The 13,169-nt window shown below is 44.0% G+C and overlaps 1 protein-coding gene across 1 annotated transcript in view; it reads left to right on the forward strand.

Moving 5' to 3' along the window:
* LOC115150623 (dual serine/threonine and tyrosine protein kinase) overlaps window positions 1-13,169 on the forward strand; it is a 30,690-nt gene that overhangs the window by 13,039 nt on the left and 4,482 nt on the right. Inside the window, exons 5-9 of the mRNA XM_029694101.1 lie at window positions 8,860-9,098; window positions 9,403-9,486; window positions 9,639-9,815; window positions 12,165-12,294; window positions 12,563-12,719. Of these exons, the coding sequence (XP_029549961.1) occupies window positions 8,860-9,098; window positions 9,403-9,486; window positions 9,639-9,815; window positions 12,165-12,294; window positions 12,563-12,719 (787 nt within the window). The remainder of the gene's footprint in view (window positions 1-8,859; window positions 9,099-9,402; window positions 9,487-9,638; window positions 9,816-12,164; window positions 12,295-12,562; window positions 12,720-13,169) is intronic.

Below are 13,169 nucleotides of genomic sequence, written 5' to 3' on the forward strand. Positions count from 1 at the left end.
CAGCCCCAGCACCACTCCCATTCCCCAGGCGCTCTCATTTGTTGACTTCTGTAACCATAAAAGTCTTGGTTTCATGCATGTTAACATTAGAAGCCTCCCCCCTAAGTTTGTTTTATTCACTGCTTTTGCACACTCCGCCAACCCGGATGTCCTAGCCGTGTCTGAATCCTGGCTTAGGAAGGCCACCAAAAATCCTGAAATTTCTATCCCCAACTACAACATTTTCCGACAAGATAGAACTGCCAAAGGGGGCGGAGTTAGCCTGCAGAGTTCTGTCATACTATCCAGGTCTGTTCCCAAACAATTCAAACTTCTACTTTTAAAAATCCCCCTTTCCAGAAACAAGTCTCTCATCGTTGCCGCTTGTTATAGACCCAGCCCCCAGCTGTGCCCTGGACACCATATGTGAATTGATTGCCCCCCATCCATCTTCAGAGTTTGTACTGTTAAGTGACCTAAACTGGGATATGCTTAACACCCCGGCCGTCCTACAATCTAAACTAGATGCCCTCAATCTCACACAAATTATTAAGGAACCTACCAGGTACAACCCTAAATCCGTAACCATGGCACCCTCATAGATATCATCCTGACCAACTTGCCCTCTAAATACACCTCTGCTGTTTTCAACCAGGATCTCAGCGATCACTGCCTCATTGCCTGCGTCCGTAGTGGGTCCGCGGTCAAACGACCACCCCTCATCACTGTCAAACGCTCCCTAAAACACTTCAGCAAGCAGGCCTTTCTAATCGACCTGGCCCGGGTATCCTGGAAGGATATTGACCTCATCCCATCAGTAGAGGATGCCTGGTTGCTCTTTAAAAGTGCTTTCCTCACCATCTTAAATAAGCATGCCCCATTCAAAAAATGTAGAACTAAGAACAGATATAGCCCTTGGTTCACCCCAGACTTAACTGCCCTTGACCAACACAAAAACATCCTGTGGCGTTCTGCTTTAGCATCGAATAGCCCCCGCGATATGCAACTTTTCAGGGATGTCAGGAACCAATACACACAGTCAGTTAGGAAAGCTACGACTAGCTTTTTCAAACAGAAATTTGCATTCTGTAGCACTAATTCCAAAATGTTCTGGGACACTGTAAAGTCCATGGAGAATAAGAGCACCTCCTCCCAGCTGCCCACTGCACTGAGGCTAGGAAACACTGTCACCACCGATAAATCTACGATAATCGATCATTTCAATAAGCATTTTTCTACGGCTGGCCATGCTTTCCACCTGGCTACCCCTACCGCGGCCAACAGCTCTGCACCCCCTGCAGCAACTTGCCCAAGCCTCCCCCGCTTCTCCTTCACCCAAATCCAGACAGCTGATGTTCTGAAAGAGCTGCAAAATCTGGATCCCTACAAATCAGCTGGGCTAGACAATCTGGACCCTCTCTAAAATTATCTGCTGAAATTGTTGCAACCCCTATTACTAGCCTGTTCAACCTCTCTTTTGTATCATCTGAGATCCCCAAAGATTGGAAAGTTGCTGCGGTCATCCCCCTCTTCAAAGGGGGAGGCACTCTAGACCCAAACTGTTATAGACCTGTATTCATCCTGCCCTGCCTTCCTAAAATCTTCGAAAGCCAAGTTAACAAACAGATCACCGACCATTTCGTATCCCACCGTACCTTCTCCACTATGTAATCTGGTTTCCAAGCTGGTCGTGGGTGCACCTCAGCCACACTCAAGGTCCTAAACGATATCATAACCGCCATCGATAAAAGACAGTACTGTGCAGCCGTCTTCATCGACCTGGCTAAGGCTTTCGACTCTGTCAATCACTGTATTCTTATCGGCAGACTCAACAGCTTTGGTTTCTCAAATGACTGCCTCGCCTGGATCACCAACTACTTCTCAGATAGAGTTCAGTGTGTCAAATCGGAGGGCCTGTTGTCCGGACCTCTGGCAGTCTCTATTGGGGTGCCACAGGGTTCAATTCTCGGGCCGACTCTTTTTTTCTGTATCTATCAATGATGTCGCTCTTGCTGCTGGTGATTCTCTAATCCACCTCTACGCAGACGACACCATTCTGTATACATCTGGCCCTTCTTTGGACACTGTGTTAACTAACCTCCAAACGAGCTTTAATGCTATACAACGCTCCTTTAGTGGCCTCCAACTGCTCTTAAATGCTAGTAAAACTAAATGCATGCTCTTCAACCGATTGCTGCCCGCACCCGCCTGCCCGACAAGCATCACTACTCTGGACGGTTCTGACTTAGAATATGTGGACAACTACAAATACCTAGGTGTCTGGCTAGACTGTAAACTCCTTCCAGACTCACATTAAGCATCGCCAATCCAAAATTCAATCTAGAATCGGCTTCCTATTTCACAACAAAGCCTCCTTCACTCATCCTGCCAAACATACCCTCGTAAAACTGACTATCCTACCGATCCTTGACTTTGGCGATGTCATTTTCAAAATAGCCTCAACACTCTACTCAGCAAACTGGATGTAATCTGTCACAGTGCCATCCGTTTTGTCACCAAAGCCCCATATACTACCCACCACTGCGACCTGTATGCTCTCTTTGGCTGGCCCTCGCTACATATTTGTTGCCAAACCCACTGGCTCCAGGTCATCTATAAGTCTTTGCTAGGTAAAGCTCCGCCTTATCTCAGCTCACTGGTCAACATAGCAACACCCACCCATAGCAGGCACTCCAGCAGCTATTTTTCACTGGTCATCCCCAAAGCCAACACTTCCTTTGGCCGCTTTTCCTTCCAGTTCTGTACACTGTACCTGTACACAGCCAATCTGTAAATAGCACACCCAACTACCTAATCCCTATATTGGTGTTTATCTTCTTGTTCTTTTGCACCCCAGTATCTCTACTTGCACATCATCTGCACGTCTATCACTCCAGTGTTAATGCTAAATTGTAATTATTTCGCCTCTATGGCCTATTTATTGCCTTACCCTCCCTACTCTTCTACATTTGCACACACTGTATACAGATTTTTTCGATTGTGTTATTGACTGTATGTTTGTTTATGTGTAACTCTGTTGTTTGTGTCGCACTACTTTGCTTTATCTTGGCCAGGTCGCAGTTGTAAATGAGAACTTGTTCTCAACTGGCCTGCCTGGTTGAATAAAGGTGAAATAAGATAAATAAATAAAAGAGACTAACGAGAGACCTACCTACCTACCTACCTACCTACCTACCTACCTACCTACAGAGCGTTTTGAGTTTTTATAAAACCTTTATTTTAAACTAAAGTATTAACACAAATATTGGCACACTGCCTTTTCAGAAGTTACACAACAATTGTGTCCTTCTTAAATTAAAATAAAAAGCTAATACATTTAATAAGAAATTATTTACATTCAACTTATTACGTCAACAATTTTCCCCTCCTCCACTAAACATTCCGCTCCTTCATAAATCCACTTCTCCTCAAACAATGGGAGGTCTTTTACAGCTGAGAAGAACTCAAAATCCACTTTTATTCTCGCTTTTACTGATCCTTTAAAAACCCATCTTACATCCTTACTATATCCCTGATCTATCCTGGCAAAGCCATGATCCCTCCAGACCATTTCCCAATCTGTAAAGCACAACTGTTTTCCCAATTTACCTTTGCAGAGGATATTCCCTTAAACCGATCAACTATGAGACTCAAACTATCCACCTCCACTTGATTTTTCACTAAAATAACTACATCATCAGCATATGCTGAGAGACCAATAGGAGGAATATCCTCTGAAAGGTACACTGCGACTTCTAATGCTATTTAGTAGTGGCTCTATAGCGATGGCATTCCAGACAACGAACACCCCTGCCTAATTCCTCTACACACTTTAAAAGGAGCACTTAAGCACTCAATTAACTTCAATACACTTTCAATGTCACCATATATCACCCTGATCATGGCAATAAAACCAGAGCTGAAACCAAAAGCCTCAAAAGTGGCCCCATAGGTATTGATGTTCAACTCGTTCAAATGCCTTTTCCTGATCAATTGAAATTAGACCAGCATCCAACCCAATAGCCCTAGAGACATCCAGAATCAGGGAAATGTAAGCCTCTTTGTACTCACACTTGTAGAGCTCAGCATAGAACTATAGTGCCCTCTTTCTAATTTCACAGGCTAGTGAGCGCCTGTCCAACAGCTGATTTGAGGCAATGAATAATTCTTCTTTGTCCATTCTTTTTCTCTAAACCAAAGAAAAGTTTGGATGAAGCATCCATTTCAGAGATTCCCTGAAACTTACTTCTCACCAATGCCCCCTGTGCTCTGAGACCCAGCAGGTCTGCCAATGCGGCTTTTTTCCTCTTGAGTGCCTGAATATGGCCTCGATCTCCTGTGTCCTCAACTAACGTCAGGAGTTCCACTATTTCAGACTCTAGGGCGTTCATTGATCTGGTGATATATCTGGTGACATTCATGGTGTATTGATTACAGAATTGTTGAATCTGGATTTCCCCTATATCCCACCACTGTTGAAGAGAAACAAAACTGTCCTTTTCAGACCTCCACCTCTCCCAGAAAAAACTAAAACATTTCCTGAAGTGAGCATCACTCAATAAAGTTATATTAAAATGCCAGTATGCACTTTTGGGTTTTACAGCGTTAATGTACACCACCTCTGTTACTATACAATGATCAGAAAATCCCACTGGGGTCATCACACTTACAGTCATCACACTTATCTAACCTAGCCAGAGAGATTATGTTCTCTCTCACATTATCCCATGTGTACTGTCTCGTGCCTCCATTTTGACTCCTCCAAATATCACATAGTTCATGTGTTACAATAAGGCGTTTTTTTTTTTAAAGTCCTTGAGGCTATATGAGGTTCTTTCTGATTTCTATCTAAATCACTGACTGTATTACATTTCTCAATGGTATTTGATGTCTCTAAAAAACATACCCTCTCAACTGCCACTACTGGGGCATATACATTTATTAAACACATAGGGATATCTCGCTCTAACTTTTAATACCTCCCCTCAACTACCTCTTCAACCTCATATGACAAAGGCAAAAAACCTTTTGAGAACCGGAAGGCCACACCCCCACTTTTTGAGTTTTTATGACCACACACCACTGCCCCCCCCACCCCCCACACACACTCCTGTTGCCACATTTTCCATATTACTATAAGTTTCTTGTAAAAAACTTATGTCACTTCCCTTTCTCTTTATTAACTCATACACTACGGCTCTTTTTTTCCTGTCTTGCCCCATTTACGTTTAAAGAAATCTTAAAACTGCTCATGGCTGAAAATAAAATAGAATAAGAAACAGAACACATCTCTTTACAGAGTTAAGGCTCTTTCATTTCCTTTAGAATTTACCTCACTTGTCACTCTCGTGACCACTTTCTTTAGTCTAGCAATTTCTGGGCTTGTCAAACCTACACCCGTTAGTTTTAACATCAGAAACTTTGTTGATTCAATAAACAATTCATTTTAAGGGGGAAAAAAATCCATTACATTATAATCCTGCATATATTTCTTCCCTTTTGTCAAATTCAGAAATGTAAGTACCATTTCAATCCCATACCTCCCTTCCACCCCATTTCTCTCGCTATTTTGTTGTGACGTATCAGATGCCTCACTCTCACTATCATCCCCAGAAGAAACCTGCATCTCAACAACTTGTTTTTCCTCAACTGATTTATCATCTCTCCCTTCCTCTTAGAAATAGAACCTTCACCACCTCTTAAATTCTTCCTCTTACTCCTCGGTACTTTGAAAACAGCTGTTTCATTTCCCATTGTTTCACTCTCCTCTTGAACTCCCATTTCGTTCTCCAGCACCCCTTCAGCGACCTCAATCGCAGTCTCACCTACTGCCCCCCCCCTTTTCCCTGCTTTACCAAAACTACCCCCGTAGCCACATTGCTCTCCCTTTCCTATTTCTCCCACCACATCTGCCCATCTTCTCTCTTCTCAGTGGTGCTTCAGTTGCATCAGTGCTAGAGCTGCTACTGGGCTCTGCGCACTCGTTCTCTGGACAATTACGCACCAAATGCCCCTCTTCCACACCCAAAGCATTTCATTGATTCAGTAGAAGCGTGGAACACATAATCAAACCCATCAATCTTGAAACTGAACGCTAAATTCAGTTCGTCAGTATCCTTCTTTAAAATCATGTGCACTTGTCTCCTTTGAGATACGACATGTTTCAGCAAAGGCGATTGAATCCAAAAATAACCTTTTTTATTGTAGAAACAAGTTGTCCATGAGGAGAACTCTCGCTCCAACACTTCATCACTATATATCATCTATATAACTATATAACTCATCCAGAACGCCACAGCCCGTCTGGTGTTCAACCTTCCCAAGTTCTCTCACGTCACCCCGCTCCTCCGCTCTCTCCACTGGCTTCCAGTTGAAGCTCGCATCCGCTACAAGACCATGGTGCTTGCCTACGGAGCTGTGAGGGGAACGGCACCTCCATACCTTCAGGCTCTGATCAGGCCCTACACCCAAACAAGGGCACTGTGTTCACCCACCTCTGGCCTGCTGGCCCCCCTACCTCTGAGGAAGCACGGTTCCCGCTCAGCCCAGTCCAAACTGTTCGCTGCTCTGGCACCCCAATGGTGGAACAAGCTCCCTCACAACGCCAGGACAGCGGAGTCAATCACCACCTTCCGGAGACACCTGAAACCCCACCTCTTTAAGGAATACCTGGGATAGGATAAAGTAATCCTTCTAACCCCCCCCCCTTAAAAGATTTAGATGCACTATTGTAAAGTGGTTGTTCCACTGGATATCATAAGGTGAATGCACCAATTTGTAAGTCGCTCTGGATAAGAGCGTCTGCTAAATGACTTAAATGTAAATGTACATATATATATATACTGCTCAAAAAAATAAAGGGAACACTTAAACAACACATCCTAGATCTGAATGAAAGAAATAATCTTATTAAATACCTTTTTCTTTACATAGTTGAATGTGCTGACAACAAAATCACACAAAAATAATCAATGGAAATCCAATTTATCAACCCATGGAGGTCTGGATTTGGAGTCACACTCAAAATTAAAGTGGAAAACCACACTACAGGTTGATCCAACTTTGATGTAATGTCCTTAAAACGAGTCAAAATGAGGCTCAGTAGTGTGTGTGGCCTCCACGTGCCTGTATGACCTCCCTACAACGCCTGGGCATGCTCCTGATGAGGTGGCGGATGGTCTCCTGAGGGATCTCCTCCCAGACCTGGACTAAAGCATCCACCAACTCCTGGACAGTCTGTGGTGCAACGTGGCGTTGGTGGATGGAGCGAGACATGATGTCCCAGATGTGCTCAATTGGATTCAGGTCTGGGGAACGGGCGGGCCAGTCCATAGCATCAATGCCTTCCTCTTGCAGGAACTGCTGACACACTCCAGCCACATGAGGTCTAGCATTGTCTTGCATTAGGAGGAACCCAGGGACAACCGCAGCAGCATATGGTCTCACAAGGGGTCTGAGGATCTCATCTCGGTACCTAATGGCAGTCAGGCTACCTCTGGCGAGCACATGGAGGGCTGTGCGGCCCCCCAAAGAAATGCCACCCCACACCATGACTGACCCACCGCCAAACCGGTCATGCTGGAGGATGTTGCAGGCAGCAGAACGTTCTCCACAGCGTCTCCAGACTCTGTCACATCTGTCATGTGCTCAGTGTGAACCTGTTTTCATCTGTGAAGAGCACAGGGAGCCAGTGGCGAATATGCCAATCTTGGTGTTCTCTGGCAAATGCCAAACGTCCTGCACGGTGTTGGACTGTAAGCACAACCCCCACCTGTGGACGTCGGGCCCTCATACCACTCTCATGGAGTCTGTTTCTGACCGTTTGAGCAGACACATGCACATTTGTGGCCTGCTGGAGGTCATTTTGCAGGGCTCTGGCAGTGCTTCTCCTGCTCCTCCTTGCACAAAGGCGGAGGTAGCGATCCTGCTGCTGGGTTGTAGCCCTCCTACGGCCTCCTCCACGTCTCCTGATGTACTGGCCTGTCTTCTGGTAGCGCCTCCATGCTCTGGACACTACGCTGACAGACACAGCAAACCTTCTTGCCACAGCTCGCATTGATGTGCCATCCTAGATGAGCTGCACTACCTGAGCCACTTGTGTGGGTTGTAGACTCCGTCTCATGCTACCACTAGAGTGAAAGCACCGCCAGCATTCAAAAGTGACCAAAACATCAGCCAGGAAGCATAGGAACTGAGAAGTGGTCTGTGGTCCCCACCTGCAGAACCACTCCTTTATTGGGGGTGTCTTGCTAATTGCCTATAATTTCCACCTATTGTCTATTCCATTTGCACAACGGCATGTGAAATTTATTGTCAATCAGTGTTGCTTCCTAAGTGGACAGTTTGATTTCACAGAAGTGTGATTGACTTGGAGTTACATTGTGTTGTTTAAGTGTTCCCTTTATTTTTTTGAGCAGTGTGTATATATATATATATATATATATATATATATATATATATATATATATATATATGAGAGAGAGAGAAAATGAACCAGGGAGAGGGAGAACCAGAGAGAGAGATGCTCACAGACCAGACAGTGACTGGCTGGATTCATTAGAACATTCCAGTGTTCACTCTCACTGCCGTTCAGATAGGAGCAGCAGGTGTCAGTATGATATTATGCCCAAAGCTCGTCAAATGTTGCCTGAAAAATGTAATGAATATCACACACTTCTCTTGACAGTTTACAAAAGACCATTTAGCCTACTTGTAAAATGTCGCAACTAGCCATGCAATCAACATAAACACACTATAACGCCATAGCATGAACTCAGTCACAGTATGAGGTTTGCATGGTAGTGGCGTGTAACCAACCTACATTATCTTTCACTCACGTTTTCTTTCACATTCTCTCTTTCTCTCTCTCTGACCTCACAGACATCATAGTGGCGACCAACGGAGAGCCTGTTACCTCAAAGGACATCAAGTCTTGCATCCACCAGATCCAGGAGTTGATAGTTGTGAGGTTGAACCAGGCGGTGGCCAACAAGCTGATCAGCTCTGTGGACTACCTGAGGGAGAGCTTTGTAGGAACCCTGGAGCGCTGTCTAAACAGCCTGGAGAAGTCCAACATGGAGTCATCTGTCCACAATGTCACCTCCAACCACCTCAAACAGGTGTGTGATTGTACAGTATACTCTTCCATAATTTAGATACCGTATGTCAACCATGTCAAATGAAGCATGTTTTGTTCAGAAGTGCCTTTTCTGTTTCTCTGTACTACATTATGTTGACCATATCATTGATAAGATGTCCAAATACCATCAGATGTTTGAGATTAATTCAATAGACTGACTCCTCAAAAGACAATGAAAAAGACAGGATAAAAGACGATGACCTTTTTTCCTACGAAACAGTTGGTCTAAGTTAAATGATAACATCTTGTTCTGTTCTCTCCATCTCACTTCCTGTCCTGGTCAGATCCTCAACGCTGCCTATCACGTGGAGGTGACCTTCCATTCAGGATCATCTGTTACGAGACTCGTCTGGGAGCAGATCAAACAGGTAACCATTCCCAGTCAAGCCTCAGGAATCTACTTCAATTGTAGGGCTTTGCAAAAACAACACATTGATTTGAACCTTGATTTATTTCTCATGTATTCTCTCTCTCTCTGTATCTCTCTCCTCTCCTTCTCTTTCTCTCCTCCCCTATGTAGATCATTCAGAGGATAACGTTTGTGAACCCTCCTGGCATCACTCCAGAGTGGAAGAGGAAGGTGGCACAGGATGCCATAGAGAGCTTGAGTGCTGCCAAGCTGGCTAAGAGTATCTGTTCCCAGTTCAGAACACGCCTCAACAGCTCCCACGATGCCTTCGCTGCCTCCCTGCGACAGGTACACCGCACTCCAAACCCGGCTTCAGCTAATCTTTTTTAACAAACAAGAACCTTTTTTATGGACCTTCACACTCTCCATAAGGTGCACTCTTCTCTATTGCACTCTTCATCCAATCAGGTTTGGTCTTGGCTACTTTTTTCTTTCCCAGCGGGAAAAACTGTTTGACATGACCTTATAATGACTTTCTTTCAACCAGTCTCTGTTTGTAATAATGATATACAGTACCAGTCAAAAGTCTGGACACACCTACTCATTCCAGGGTTTTTCTATATTGTAGAATAATAGTGAAGACATCAAAACTATGAATCATGTAGTAACCAAAAAAGTGTTAAACAAATCTTAACATATTTGATATATAGCAACCTTTTGCCTTGATGTCAGCTTTGCATTCTCTCAACTATATTCATTAGGTAGTCACCTGGAATGCATTTCATTTAACAGGTGTCCCTTGTTTAAAGTACATTTGTGGAATTTCTTTCCTTAATGCGTTTGCACCAGTCAGTTGTGTTGTGACAAGGTAATTGTGGTATACAGAAGATAGCCCTATTTGGTAAAAGACCAAGTCCATATTATGGCAAGAAAAGCTCAAATAAGCAAATAGAAACGACAGACATGAAGACACTTTAAGACATGAAGGTCAGTCAATCCAGAACATTTCAAGAACTTTGAAAGTTTCTTCAAGTGCAGTCACAAAAACCACCAAGCGCTATGATGAAACTGGCTCTCATGAGGACCGCCACAGGAAAGGAAGACCCAGAGTTACCGCTGCTGCAGAGGATAAGTTCATTAGAGTTACCAGCCTCAGATTGCAGCCCAAATAAATGCTTCACAGAGTTCAAGTAACAGACACATCTCAACTTCGACTGTTCAGAGGAGACTGCGTGAATCAGGCCTTAATGGTTGAATTGCTGCAAAGAAACCACTATTAAAGGACACCAATAAGAAGAAGAGACTTGCCGGTGGAAATCTGTCCTTTGGTCTGATGAGTCCAAATTTGAGATTTTTGGTTCCAACCGCCATGTCTTTGTGAGACGCAGAGTAGGTGAACGGATGATCTCCGCTTGTGTGGTTCCCACCGTGAAGGATGGAGGAGGAGGTGTGATGGGGTGCTTTGCTGGTGACACTGTTGGGGATTTATTTAAAATTCAAGGCACACTTAACCAGCATGACTACCACAGTATTCTGCAGTGATACACCATCCCATCTGATTTGTGCTTAGTGGGACTATCATTTGTTTTTCAACAGGACAATGACCCAACACACCTCCAGGCTGTGTAAGGGCTATTTGACCAAGAAGGAGAGTGATGGAGTGCTGCATCAGATGACCCAACCTCCACAATCACCCGACCTCAACCCAATTGAGATACTTTGGGATGAGTTGGATCGCGGAGTGAAGGAAAAGCAGCCAACAAGTGCTCAGCATATGTGGGAACTCCTTCAAGACTGTTGGAAAAGCATTCCAGGTGATTACCTCATGAAGCTGGTTAAGAGAATGCCAAGAGTGTGCAAAGCTGTCAAGGCAAAGGGTGGCTACTTTGAAGACTCTAAAATATATTTTGGTTTGTTTCTGAGTTTTTTGGTTACTACATGATTCCATGTCTTATTTCATAGTTTTGATGTCTTCACTATTATTCTACAATTTAGAAAATAGTAAAATAAAGAAAAACCCTTGGATGATTAGGTTTGTCCAAACTTTTGATTGGTACTGTAATTTCAACCAGTTTTGCCAGGTTCTCTCTTCACGGTAGCTCTTGGGACTTAAAAACCTGGCAATGTCTCACTTTATTTTTTTATGTCACTTATATTTAACCAGGTAGGCCAGTTGAGAACAAGTTCTCATTTATAACTGCAACCTGGCAAAGATAAAGCAAAGCAGTGCGACAACAACAGAGTTACACATGGAATAAACAAACGTAAACACAATGTAAAAATCTGTATACAGTGTGCATATGAACTTCAGCAACTCTCCAGTTACAGATTTTTTTTTTCTGCTTGACCTTCTTTGACCTTTGATCTCAATGGTCAAATGTAAGTGATGGTTCTTCCCACATGAGTGACAATGTGATTCCCATCATTGATAAAGACCCTCGTTAAGTATCACAGTGGTTTCAACAAAACCCAGTTTGAACTAGGATGCCATATTAGGGATTAAAACACTATGTGGAAAACATGGATTATTTGGCCTGTGTTTGACAGAATTATTCATGATTTATCTGATATCTAGTCATAGATTATTTTTCTGTTTGCAGTTTTGCACTTTTATGATGATATTATGGGTTTACAAGTACCTGGAGTGTCGTTAACATTTGTTGGCTTCATTTCAACCTATGACGTATGTGTGTGTAGCTGGAGGAGGGCCACACGGGGCGGTTGGAGCGTACTGAGGACCTGTGGCTGCGTGTGAGGAAGGACCACGCCCCGCGGCTGGCCCGCCTGTCTCTGGAGAGCCGCTCCCTCCGAGATGTGCTACTGCATGGTGAGACACACATACTAGCTGCTCTATCCACTGGGCTCTGAGCTCTGGCACCGACAGTAATCACTCTGCCTGGGTTCCACGCTCTCACATGCTAAAAAGGCCCAGAACCTATACCAGTCACAGTACAATAACACAAATCTGTATTTATGACTGACAACAAAATCAACAACTTTTTCATGAAGTTGACCAGTAGTTTACTTTGATGTCACTGGCAATGTCACTGTTGGTTGTATGAAAATGTATTGACATGTTTCTCTCTTCCTGGCAGGCAAGCCCAAACTTGGGCGAGAGCTGGGGCGGGGTCAGTATGGAGTGGTCTATCTGTGTGACAGCTGGGGGGGACGCTATCCCTGCGCTCTGAAGTCAGTTGTACCACCTGACGACAAGCACTGGAACGACCTGGCCCTGGAGTTTCACTACACCAGGTGAGCTGGCCCAGCCAGTGGATCTCAACCATCATTTCAATAAAGCATGCCTTTAAGCTGACACCTAAGGTAATAAATAGGAAGTCAACTGAGTGAACTTGTTTTGCAGTATCAAAATTGGTCCATACTCAAGTGAAAAATAATGATCCAATAATAAACAATGGTGAGACTCATTTGTCATCAACAAAACTCTTCTTATTGGTGGTGACAGCTCTTTGTATAATGCATGTACTGGTAAAGCCAACACCCTCTAGGATAACGAAACATATTCTGCTCCCCAGGACAAGTTTTTCTCTAGGGCAATGAAATGGCATCAGGTGCTGTGTTTAGTGTACATCTCAGCATGTTAATTTCATATAACTGCAGCCTTTCACTGTGTAATTTCACGGCTCATCTGCTATAAAAGCTTACTAATGCAGTTCATAGAGGAGCAACCACTCATGTCTGGGC

This window comes from Salmo trutta, chromosome 16 (assembly GCF_901001165.1).
Source record: "Salmo trutta chromosome 16, fSalTru1.1, whole genome shotgun sequence".
NCBI classification, from domain to species: domain Eukaryota; kingdom Metazoa; phylum Chordata; class Actinopteri; order Salmoniformes; family Salmonidae; genus Salmo; species Salmo trutta.